Source organism: Lycorma delicatula, chromosome 2 (genome assembly GCF_047948215.1).
Source record: "Lycorma delicatula isolate Av1 chromosome 2, ASM4794821v1, whole genome shotgun sequence".
NCBI classification, from domain to species: domain Eukaryota; kingdom Metazoa; phylum Arthropoda; class Insecta; order Hemiptera; family Fulgoridae; genus Lycorma; species Lycorma delicatula.
The window spans coordinates 1,664,938-1,678,850 of NC_134456.1; the positions used below are offsets into that span (position 1 = coordinate 1,664,938).

A 13,913-nucleotide genomic window follows, 5' to 3' on the forward strand; every position below is an offset into this window, starting at 1 on the left:
CTTCTAAGTTTTTGTTGATAATAAGAGTCAACATGTTTAAAATTTTATTTGTTTTCTGTTGACATTATTTAGATCAATCTTCTTATAATTAAATTCTCTACAATTTATGTTTAAAAAATGTATGATTTATTGCCAATTTAACAACGTTATTGTACGTCAAAGGTAAAAAAAATGTGTTTTTTGACCCTATTTTTGGCATTTTACATGGGATACCTTAGAAACTAAGAGAGTACAGTTCTGGGACCTATTTTTTTCTATTTTCCAGATCAAAAGTCATAAGAAACAATTGAATTTGCCCCTTAATTGACTTTCCCAGATTTCAGAAAGCCTTAATTTACCCGGTGGAACTGAAATTCGGGCGAAATCTTTCACCCTGTATAACTCACTAACGAAGCGTTTTCGGACCTATGTTTATATATGATCTTTTTTCTTATTTTTAGGCTCTAGAATGCGTTGTCAAAGTATTGCCCTATCCTCCTGAATCACTCTGTATATATATACATATATATATATATATATATATATATATATATATATTGTTCTGTAATTAGACAAACAACTGTAAAAAAATGAATATTTATTCAGTATCAATAAAACTAAAACTACTTTTAAAAATAATTCCAGATATATTTAAGCAGGTTTCCCACTTTTCTCTTTCCAACAGTAAAAATTGTTTGTGTCCAAGCTGTTCTGGCATCTTATTATTCTTTACCTGTTCATGGTTGCTGAACTTTCTGCTCTTTGAGAAATCAAAAAAAAAAATATGATGTTATATTGCGACTCTCTGACGGATGTGGCAATAGCTTCTGACCCAACTTTACCAACAGTCCCGACCCACTTATCAAAATGATGTGATAAGTGAAAGGTGGTAGGTCGCTGCAAGAAAAGTCTAGGAACATATGATAAATTCTAGTTAAAAATTTTGAATAACTTGCATAACATTTTGTAAGTTCAGAAAATACGTTTTAATAAAACATTTTTTAAACTTAGCAGTTAAATGGTTATACTTTTCAATTTATAAAATACTAAAAAAAATTTCTTTGAATGATGTTAAGTATTAAGATTATTGTTATATTTATAATTATATTTTATACTAAAATTTAATAATTTGTAAAAAAAATGATTGTATTCAAAATAAACTACAATTCCTGACACTTTGAAGTTATTACACTTTACAATGCCTAAATATCTGATTGAGACTAAAATCCATGTTAATTTTTTTTTTCACTTCATTTTAATTAACTGATTTTTATAATGAAAACTTTGTTCTGAATATTAAAATTAAAAAACGCATTAAATTAATGTATATTCTAATTATATTTTATATTTATGAACAATTCAATTTTTTTTTTTTATAATACAGGGTTATCATAAAAGAATGGTGCGGATTCATTAATTCATAGGAAGATTGTAGGGAAATTTCTAGATGTTATATTGGTATCCCTGAAAGCCTCCAACCCAAAAGTTTGTTTACCAGCAGTTGTAACCATAACATCAGTTCTTGTATTGTTGTAGCAATGAGTTTAGTGAGTTACTATGTTCTCGAATAAAGACAAAGCAAAGTGTATTTTATTGATGACTGAATTAAAATTCGTAATTTTAGTTCAACGTGAATTCGGAAGAGATCCACCACACAAAAATAACACGTTGGTTCAAACGATTCGAAGAAACCGGATCGGTTAAGAAACAGAAATCAACCGGCAGACCAAGTGTAACACACGAAACAGTTGAACTAATTAGACAACTGGCAATTAGAAGTCTTGGGAAGTCCATCCCCCATCGAAGCGTCAAATTAGGTATTCCAAAATCAACAGTTCACAAAGGTTTACATAAAAAACTGAAATTACACGCTTATAAAATCCAGATACTGCAGGAATTGAAACCCAATGATGGTGTAAAACATTACAATTTCGCTGTTGAAATGTTGGACAGAATAAGTGAAAACCAATCATTTTTAGATGATATAATTTTTACAGACGAAGCTACATTCCACGTGAATGGATGTGTTAACAGACACAATTCACAAATATGGGGCTCTGAACACACGCAATTATTGAGAAACAATGCGATTCGCCTAGAGTTAACGATGAAAAATCGTGTAATAGGGCCTTTCTTCTTTGCTGAAAAAACAATTAATGGAGTTGTGTATCTTGACATGTTAACCGATTATTGCTTTACTCAGCCGGATGAACTCGAAAACATTCATCGACTTCATTTCCAACAAGATGGTGCTCCCCCGCACTTGTCACGCATTGGTCACGGATGCTTTGAACAAAAAATTTGGAGATCGAAAGGTAGGCCGGCAAGGACCCATACTTTGGCCTCCAAAGAGTCCAGACCTGACACCTTGTGATTTTTTCTTGTGGGGGTTCATCAAAAGCGTTGTTTATATACAAAAAATTCGCAACCTAAACCACTTAAAAAACAGGATTAACGAAGCAATGACAACCGTTAACGAAGAAATGTTAACTAATGTTTGGAGACAAGTTGAGTATCGTTTGGACATTTATCGAGCGACTAAGGGCGCACATACTGAAATTTATTAATTATGTAAAAAAATGTTTGAGACGACAAGTTTAAAAAATAAATAACATAAACTGTAAGTAATTCTGTTTTAATTTAAACCATGTTCAAAACTGCACCATTCTTTTATGATAACCCTGTATTTTATTTCAAACTTTATTGACTTTTTATGATTTTCCTCACTGTCATTGATTTAACAAACTCTTACAATACAAATAATTTGGAGTTTTTTTTCTATAAGAAAATTAATAAATACAGATTTATCTTTATTTTTTTTTACAAAAATTAATTTAAACGTCAGGAAAACATTTTTGAAAGTGGAAGTTTGGCGCGTAGCTTTATACGGATGTGAAACTTGGACGATCGGAGTGCCTGAGAAGAAAAGATTAGAAGCTTTTTAAATGTGATGCTATAAGGGAATTTAAAAAATCAGACGGGTGGATAAAGTGACAAATGAAGAGATATTGCGACAAATCGATGAAGAAAGAAGCGTTTGGAAAAATATAGTTAAAAGAAGAGACAGACTTATAGGTCACATATAAAGGCATTCTGGAATAATTGCTTTAATATTGGAGGGACAAGTAGAAGGGAAAAATTGTGCAGGCAGGCAACTTTTGGAATATGTAAAACAAGTATTAGGAATGTAGGATGTAGGGGGTATACCGAAATGAAATGACTAACACTAAATAGGGAATCTTAGAGAGCTGCATCATACCAGTCAAATGACTGAAGATGAAAAAAATTTTTTTTTACATTACTCTTTAAAATGCGTACGTTTAAAGTTTTGATTTTCATTTTTTTTAATTATTAACTATTTTTTGCTTACAATAGAAAAATACTAACAAATCTTATCGGTTGATATATTACTAGTATTTCATTTTTTGACTTTAAAATTATTTTTAATTTTCAATTAAGATTGAATTTTGATTATTAAAACTACAAATAATTGATTTTGCTGAAAGTGTCATGAAATCTCAGACAAATGATTATTTTAAAACCAATCGACCTTAATAATTTATAACATTATGGGTTATTAAGTGTAATACTGAAACTTTTTTATTCTTATTTATTTAGTTGTTTTCTAAAGATTTCATAAAAAATTCAGTACAAAATCTTTTCAAAATAAAAACAGGGATGCCTTAAAAAATGCTATATTCAATTCCTTTTTAATTGTTACACTAATGAAATGACCTATCATTAAATCTTATTCATAAAACATGAATATATACAAATGGCATAATTGCAGGCATAAGACATTTACTCGATTTCAAGGCAATATTAACTTAATGATTTATTCTTAAATTAGTCCAAAATTGTGCCCATGATCTGAGATAACAAACGTATGCAATGAAGTAGTAACTGAGAATTTACTTGATTAAAAAAGCTACAGTAACAAAATAACAAAAGAAAATCCAAACTGAAATATACTTCTGCTGTCAGGACAGGTGTGAAAGGAAATATCAGACATACATCAAGATATCAGAGAAACAATGAAAAAGCCCTTGGCAAGACAAGTCACAAATTAAGGAACAGAAAGTGATAGAGAATGCCAAAATTGATTTTAATACTATAAAAAAATTTGAATTAGTTTCATATATTCAACTTCAAATACAATAAAATATATTAATTAAACAATAAAATAAAACCATACCTACAGATGATAAGGTTGAATTTAAACAGGCAAATTTTGCAATAAAGTAATATAATAATGATTAATAATTTTATTAAAATGATTTCAACAGTCACAACAAAATTGATTAACATACTGATTAACCACAAAAATAGCAATATTATTTATACTTTCTTACACAACCTGATAAAGACTTATCTAGCTAGGTAAACCCCTCCTCAGTTTTACTCCACAATGTAGAATATCTAAATATTATAATCACAAAGAGATTAATTATCAACAATCTTTTTTTCAAAAAGTACAAAAAACCAAAATAATTAGTCAAACTTAATATAAAAATAAACATGACCATTTTTTACAGTATGTTTTTCTCCATTTACTGATTTACAAATCTTCCATCCTACTTTTTAATCGTCCAAAGAAATGTAAATTAAGACATTATATAAACCCCAACCTTTAACAGACAACAAAAATGTCAACCTCTATTTGTTAAAAGAATAGATATAAATAAGTATATATGTGAGGAGTCTTTTTCACTATCTCCTTTTCACTTTTTCCTAGCAGTTAACCTGCTTAACATAATCACTGCTAGTAAATTTGCCAAACAGGAATTACCCTTCTGTAATGAATTTGTTTTTTTTTTTTTTAATAAATAGTTCCATGTTCCAAGTGGTTACAATTTATAAAAATACTTTTTTTATGTCTTCAGTCATTTGACTATTTGATGTAGCTCTCCAAGATTCCCTATCTAGTGCTAGTCGTTTCATTTCGTATACCCCCTACATCCTACAACCCCAACAATTTGTTTTACATATTCCAAATGTTGCTTGCCTGCACAATTTGTCCCTTCTACCTGTGCCTCCAATATTAAAGCGACTATTCCAGGATGCCTTAATATGTTGCATCTCTTCTTGTAACTATATTTTTCAAAATGCTTCCTTCTTGATCGATTTGCCGCAATACATCTTCATTTGCCACTTTATCCACCCATCTGATTTTTAACATTCTCCTATGGTACCGCATTTCAAAAGTTTCTAATCTTTTCTTCTCAGGTACATCTTCTCAGGTATTGTCCAAGTTTCTCTTCCATATAAAGCTAGGTTCGAAACGTATACTTTCAAAAATCTTTTCCTGACGTTTAAATTAATTTTTGATGTAAACAAATTTTATTTCTGACTGAAGGCTCATTTCACCTGTGCTATTTGGTATTTTATATCGCTCCTGCTTTGTCCAACTTTAGTAATTCTACTTCCCAAATAACAAAATTCTTCTACCTCCATAATCTTTTCTCTACCTATTTTTACATTCAGTGGTCCACCTTCGTTATTTCTACTTCATTTCATTACTTTCATTTTGTTCTTGTTTATTTTCATGCAATAGTTCTTGCATAGGACTTCATCCATGCCATTCATTGTTTCTTCTAAATCTTTTTTACTCTTGGCTAGAATTATAATATCATCAGCAAATCGTATCATGTTTATCGTTTCACCTTGTACTGTTACTCCGGATCTAAGTTGTTCTTTAATATCATTAACTGCTAGTTCTGTGTAAATATTAAAAAGTAACGTGGACAGGGAACATCCTTGTCGGACTCCCTTTTTTATTACAGCTTTTTTCTTATGTTCTTCAATTATTACTGTTGTTGTTTGGTTCTTGTAAATATTAGCAATTGTTCTTCTATCTCTGTATTTGAACCCTAATTTTTTTTAAATGCTGAACACTTTATTCCAGTTGACGTTGTCGAACATCTTTTCCGGGTCTATAAATGCCAAGTATGTTGATTTGTTTTTCTTTAATCTTCCTTCTACTATTAATCTGAGATCTAAAATTGCTTCCCTTGTCCCTATACTTTTCCTGAAACCAAATTGGTCTTCTCCTAACATCCACTCTCCACTCAATTCTTCTGTACAGAATTCTAGTTAAGATTTTTGATGCGTGACTAGTTAAACTAATTGTTCTGTATTCTTCACATTTATCTGCTCCTGTTTTCTTTGGTATCATGACTATAACACTCTTTTTGAAGTCTAACAGAACTTCCTGTTTTTCGTAAATAGAAAGTATTTAAGGTAATAAAAAAAAAATATATAAAAATGAAAATAAGAGTATTATTTAAACATTTATTTATTATGCTCCTATTTATTTGCAGTGTTTTTTAGGTGCAGAAACATTTTATGATTATAAAAAAACATTCAAAATTACCATGTGGAGTATCAAATGGAGAATAAAATCCAGATGCAGTACTAGAAGTACTATCAGCCCTTCCTCTAAAATCTTCAACATATTTTAAAAGCGGCTGCCGCATCTCATCTTGACAAGTATCTATAGAACACAGAAGAAGAAAATTCAGATTTATACAAAGGAAATTTAAACTTATAATTTAATTAAATATACTTACACGAAAAATCATATTTAAATATAATTGTCCATTCAGACAAAACACTCACAGATCAGAAATATGAAAATGACTGATTGAATGTAACTTAGAAAGAATTAAGGTTCAACTTAACGTATACAGATTTCAAGTTTGTTTGACATCTTTATATAGCTAGAGTCTGTAACTGCATGTGCTTGATGTTTCTGTTGTTTAAAGATTGTTAATTAACAAAGCATGTATGAACTGTATGGTGTATTCAGTAAATAATGAAAAACTGAACTGTAAATTTGTTTTGTTTTGATGTTAATATAAATAAATTAAACATCTGTTAATGATAGAATCTAACAGCAGAACTAATATAACAATACAATTAATTACCAAAATGCTGGTTTTTAAGAATTTCACCCAGGCAGCAATCGTAGGTACATACATGCTCCTAGGCAGGAGGGAATGGAATGCCGTGGAGAAAATGGTTGGTAGAATTCTGGGCATGATGGAAGAGAGCAGTCATGGGGAGTTGGCTCTACAATGCTAGGAACAGGATGTGATGAGGAATGCTTGCTGTAAGGAAGTAATGGCCATGCTTGATGGTGCTGCGATCAAGAGGATTTTTATTTATTTAATTTTTATTTTGTTTTATAGAAGTAGGGTGAGATGCACTCATGTATGTGTGACAGAGTATTATAATTTAAAAAAAAAAAAGGGTCCAAGTGTGGCGATGTGCAGGGCCAAGGCGGTAATCTTTTTGCCTAGGATGTTTGGGTCCACCCACATTCATGAATAGGGGGGTCAGGATTCCCCGATGATGACATAAAGAACCCTCAAGGTATGAGTTGGTTGCGAAGTGAAGACTCCGCGAAACGCACATCTGGAACTGTTAGAATAGGGACGAGATGGGTAGATCCTTAGCGGAAGGGTATATCGGCTCTCCAGAAGAGGAAGGTCAGTGTGTCCTAGTGAAGTTGGGGAGACCCTGGTGGGAAAGCCCCAGAAGGGAGGTGACTGTGTTTTGATTAACGGCGAGGACGAGTTGCCTTGGGAGTGTTTAAAGGAAAGAAAGGTTCAACTTACACAGAAAAAAAAACTGTAAACAAGTGTACAATAGAAAACTTTTTTTAGAATAAATATTTTACAAATAAAAAACCAATCAGAAGAAAGATGGAAGTTTTGTGTTTTCAAAGGATCTTCTACACAATCTAAAAGAATGATATAAGGGGATACACCAAACCTCTTTTTTAACTAATAATTCATTAAGAAAGTCAAATCAGTAACTGTATAACAAATAAATTTGATTACATTTGTGTTTATATAATTATATAGCAAGGTGTTAAAATGGCATTCTTTCTATATGGCAATTAGTCAACTTAAATATGACTGCTGTCAATATACAAAACTGAATTGCCATATTTCAATTTAACATAAAAAAATTTGATGTGGACAACACACAACTTCCTTGTACGCCTATTAAATTACATTTACAAATTTTTTTAAATTGAAAAGTACATAAAATTTTATTTCATTAAAAACGTCTGATATTTTTTCATTTTTTTGTTATTACTGAATTATTATTCATCGTAAATTTTTTTTACAATCAGAGGTTAATAATTATTAATAAATCAATATATTTAAATTAAAAAAAAAGAGGAGATAAGTCTGATTCAAACCGATGTGCCTTCCCTTGTAACATCCAAATATTTCATTAATTAAAATTTTATTTGCCTATAACTCTGGAGCCGATGAAAATAAGTACCACTTATAATAAATCGATGAAAAGCTCTCAATGAGGGCTTATTGCTGCAGTTAAGAAAAAGTCCAAAATCCAAATTTTTTTGGACACTTTGGTTCAGTCGATTGCAATCAAGAGGGGAGGTGCACAACTAGATGTTACAACAGACCTAAATCCAAAACTTCAACATCCTACGGCTAATTGTTTTTGAGTAATGTGAGATACATTCATACGACCGTATGTACATACATACATCAAGCTGAAACTATTCAAAATTGATATTTTCATTGAAATCTGGAAACTGAAATTTTTCACGATCACAATACTTCCTTTACTTCGTACAAAGAAGTAAAAACATTAAAAGGAGCACTCCATAGTGTAAATCTGTATCAGCATCCCTCAAATATTTATTAGATATGAAAATTATGTACAAGAAAATTATCATAAATCATCAAGGGGCAAGCGATGAAGGGGAGCTAAAAGTTCTATCTTTTGCGATTTATTTTATGATGTAAACAATTTTAATACAAGCGTATAAACATAACACAAAATACTATTTAAACGCATAAAATAAGGCATTTTAGGAATTTATCTAACTCAATGAACAATCATTGAACCTTTTTCCAGAAATTTTCCAAATCAGCAGGTTAAATCAGCACATTAACCAGAAACTACTATTTATTTTTTACATTTCATTAATGAATAACAAAATAAATTTCATTCTAACATAAATAATATTAAATTTAATCATTGGATTTTTAAAAAAATTAGTACTATCATTGAAATTGTTTAAAGGTGAACACAAGCACACTGTCCAGTTGACAGTAATATATGGTTGTTTACTACTTTACGCACACAAATTTTGATTTTGATTAAAAGGTTTTGGATTTTTCATCCCGTAACCATATCTAACAATGAGAATATAATTAGTATAGATAAATAGTAGACAACTATTTCAGCTATTTTAAACTGTAAACACACACAAATGTTTTAACTAAAGTGTTTATCAACTTATTCTTTAATAGTAATGATACATTTATCATTTATAATTATTTCTATGGGAAAAAACAATATTGAGATCTGAATTTAAGAGAGCATTAAAAGATTTGAATGGCAGAAAGGCTCCTGGAATTGACAGAATACCTGAAGAATTACTGCGCAGTGCAGGTGAGGAAGCGATTGATAGATTATAAAAACTGGTGTGTAATATTTATGAAAAAGGGGAAGTTCTGTCAGACTTCATAAAATGTGTTACAGTCATGATACCAAAGAAAGCAGGGGCAGATAAATGTGATGAATACAGAACAATTAGTTTAACTAGTCGTGCATCAAAAATCTTAACTAGAATTCTATACAGAAGAATTGAGAGGAGAGTGGAAGAAGTGTTAAGAGAAGACCAATTTGGTTTCAGGAAAAATATAGGGACAAGGGAAGCAATTTTAGGCCTGAGATTAATAGTAGAAGGGAGATTAAGGAAAAACAAACCTACATACTTGCATTTATAGACCTAGAAAAGGCATTCAATAATGTAGACTGGAATAAAATGTACAGCATTTTAAAAAAATTAGGGTTCAAATACAGAGATAGAAGAACGATTGCTAACATTTACAGGAACCAAACAGCAACAGTAATAATTGAAGAACATAAGAAAGAAGCCGTAATAAAAAAGGGAGTCTGACAAGGATGTTCCCTATCCCCGTTACTTTTTAATCTTTACATGGAACTAGCAGTTAGTAATGTTAAAGAACAATTTAGATTCGGAGTAACAATACAATGTGAAAAGATAAAGATGCTACGATTTGTTGATGATATAGTAATTCTAGCCAAGAGTAAAAAGATTCAGAAGAAACAATGAACGACATGGATGAAGTCCTATGCAAGAACTACCGCATGAAAATAAACAAGAACGAAACGTAATGAAATATAGTAGAAATAACAAAGATGGACCACTGAATGTGAAAATAGGAGGAGAAAAGGTTATGGAGGTAGAAGAATATTGTTATTTGGGAAGTAGAATTACTAAAGATGGATGAAGCAAGAGCGATATAAAATGCTGAATAGCACAGGCGAAACGAGCCCTCAGTTAGAAATGTTTACATCAAAAATTAATTTAAATGTCAGTAAAACATTTTAAAAAGTATATGTTTGGAGTATAGCTTTTTATGGAACTGAAACTTGGCTGATTTGAGTACCTGAGAAGAAAAGATCAGAAGCTTTTGAAATGCAGAGCTATAGGAGAATGTTAAAAATCAGATGGGTGGATAAAGTGACAAATGAAGATGTATTGCAGCAAATCGATGAAGAAGGAAGCATTTGGAAAAATATAGTTAAAAGAAGAGAGAGACTTATAGGCCACATATTAAGGCATCCTGGAATAATCGCTTTAATATTGGAGTGACAAGTAGAAGGAAAAAATTGTGCAGGCAGGTAACGCTTGGAATATGTAAGACTAATAACAAATTGAATGTAGGATGTAGTGGGTATACTAAAATGAAACGACTGGCATTAGATAGGGAATCTTGGAGAGCGGCATCAAACCAGTCAAAAAATATTGTTTCCTTTGGAGATATCACAATCACCAAGCTTTTAGCTAAACTTAAAGCTGCAGTGTTGTTCAACATATTTCATATATGAACAAAATGCAAAACTGTGATGACAACACGCGCATGCGTGCATATGCACACACACACACACACACACACACACACACACTAGCTGCCTGGCAGTGAATGATTTACATGAAAAATCACATATGTGCATTACAGTTTGTTCTACAGCATGCTGAGTTTTGCTGTTTAGATATTTTTTGAGGAGGATCCCACACACACATGCATATATATATTTTCCAAAGAATCTAATTTAATCTTCCTACAATATCAGTTGAGTTTATTAGCTCTGAAATGAGAAGTATTGTTTACAGGATCTTGGAGGAATTAGACAATTTTTGGAACAATTTCCCAAAAAAAAAATTTTTTATTCCATGACACATATCTATATAATGAGCCCCCCTATTAAAATCCTCAATGACTTTTTAACTTAATAACGTCTGCTAACACAAGCCTCCCATACAAATACCATACTATGAGAGGTGGCTTATTAAATAAAGAGACTAATGCTGCTACAGAAGAACTACGTTTGCACCAAATTTGTACAACTGACATCCGTGTAGTGTGAAGCCTTCTGTTTCGATTGTTGCCTCTCCAGTTTCTGTAGATATATATTCTGGTTGTGGCCTTGTTTGGATAACATTTGTTTTTTTGTTTTGCTGAGAAAAATAAGTGTTTTATTAGAGCAAAGAATTATCGTGAAATTCTATATGAAACTTGGAAAAACCGCTAATGAAACTTATCTTTTATTAAATAAAAGTATATGGCAATGAATGTTTACCATGTGCGAAGGTTTTTGAGTGGTTTAAGTGTTTCCAAGATCGCTGAGAAGATGTTGAAGATGATGATCAAAATTCAAAACATTGATGATAGTTTATTTCAATATTAATGGGATTACGTACCTTCACTGGGTTCCTGAAGGTCAACTATTAATCAACATTACTACCTTAAGATCCTTGCTCAACTTCGTGAAAAAATAAGAAAAAAACGACCTGAATTGTAGAAAATCAAGTCATGTGTTGTCCTTCATCAGGACAACACACCGGCTCACACTGCATTGTCTGTCAAGACTTTTCTAGCCAAGTAATACATGCCAGTGTTAGACCATTTGCCTTATTCACCTATCCTGGCAACATGTGACTTTCATCAGTTCCCCAAGATCAAAACTGCATTAAAACGAACAGATTTCAAGCTGTTAAAGCTGTAAAAGAAAAAGTGGCACGTGTCATGAAAGAACTCACAGAAGAAGACCTCCAGCACTGTTTCGAACAATGGAAAATTCGCATGAAGAGTCGTAGGGATAGAGGAGGTGTGTATATTGAAGGGGATAATAACTAAATATGTATAAATTTTAAATAAAATATTTTACAACATTAGTCTCGTTATTTAATAGCCATAATCAGTACATTAGTTCATATTACACTGAGAAACATAATTTTTGTTTCCTAACATGAAATACATGATTTTAATACGTTTTTAATGCTGAAAACGAATATGACTCAGAATCTTTTCATCACCCACCATTTTTGAAAAATTTTTTATTTTTAATTAAAGGATTTTTTTTCATTTTTCAACGCATAGTTAGCTTTTTAAGCTCCTACATTCTATTTTGTTAGCTCATTTTTTATTGTTTAACTTTGTTAACGTAATTTGTAAGCTATAAATAAACAATACTAGACAAAGAATTAAATAATATCATAAGTCATGTATTATGAAATCATAAGTAATGCTGAAGAATGAGCCTTCATGAACAAGATTAATCATGTAACTGTGTGAAAACACAGCTAAAACCTGTATCTGAAAACACAGCTGTGTTATTTGTATTAAGCCCTGGATTTAGGAATGAATTAATTTTCTTTAGTCTTATTGTTGTGTTAACTTTGTTGACAGTACAGTGTCATAATGCCTCGAAATTGTGTAAATGATGTGGATGCCTTTTGTTAAGTATGTGGTGAGTTTACTGTAAAATCAAATAGAAAAAACATTACACCTTTAATTAAAAAAGCATATCATTTGTACTTTCAGTGGGCTCCTGAAATAGTATGCAGTCATTGTTCTGTATATTTAAGAGGATGGCTGAAAGGTACATGGAAGGCTTTGCCATTTGGTGTACCTATGGTTTGGTGTGAACCAAAGGATCATGGAACTGATTGTTACTTTTGTTTAACAAGTGTGTCTGGAATTTCTAAAAAATCTAAACGTACTGTAAAATATCTTTCATTGCAATCTGCAATCAGATCTGTATCTCACAGTGAAATTATTTCAGTTCCTGAGCTGCTTGTGATTGTATGTTTGAAAAGCAGCAATGAAGAATCAGGCAGTACTGAAGAAGACAATGATTTTGATTTTGAATTATCTTCCAATAAGCCACATCTTATACCTTAAGGTGAATTAAATGACTTGGTTAGGAATTTAAATTTATCAAAAAAATCAAGCTCAACTGTTAGGATCAAGACTGCAATGTTGCAATTTACTTAAAAGAAATACAAACATTTCGGCATTTCAAAGACGACAAAAAGAACTTTCTCAGTACTTTATCGATGAAAATAATTTGGTTTATTGAACAAATATTGATGATCTTATATTACACTTAGGACAAGTACATAAATCTGAGGACTGGCGCCTTTTCATAGATTCGTCCAAGAATAGTTTAAAAGCAGTTCTACTACACAACAGTAACAAATATCCTTCGATACCGATCGCTTATGGTATTAATTTGAAAAAGGCATATGATGTGATGAAAGACGTTCTTGAAAGAATAAATTATAAAAAATATGGCTGGAACATATGTGGTGATTTGAAAGTTATAGCTATTTTGTTAGGCGTGCAGTTAGGCTATACTGAGTACATGTGTTTTCTTTGTGATGGGACAGCCAAGATAGGGATAAACATTATGTTACCAAAGAATGGAAAAAAACGAGAAAACTTAACTCCAAACAGGAAAAATATTATTCATGAGCCCTTAGTTGAACCCAAAAGAATATTTTTACCCCCTCTCCATATTAATCGCGGGCTAATGAAAAATTTTGTAAAAGCAATGAAGGATAGTCCTGG

The 13,913-nt window shown here is 31.2% G+C and overlaps 1 protein-coding gene across 6 annotated transcripts in view; it reads right to left on the minus strand.

Annotated features, from left to right (window-relative positions):
• LOC142320410 (stAR-related lipid transfer protein 3-like) overlaps nucleotides 1-13,913 on the minus strand; it is a 207,669-nt gene that overhangs the window by 37,459 nt on the left and 156,297 nt on the right. For 5 of the 6 annotated variants that reach the window (XM_075358122.1, XM_075358117.1, XM_075358118.1 and 2 more), the window contains one exon: nucleotides 6,353-6,472. The exons of the other annotated variant lie outside the window; for it this stretch is intronic. In XM_075358122.1, coding sequence (XP_075214237.1) covers nucleotides 6,353-6,472 — 120 coding nt within the window. The remainder of the gene's footprint in view (nucleotides 1-6,352; nucleotides 6,473-13,913) is intronic. 6 annotated transcript variants of the gene reach the window in all.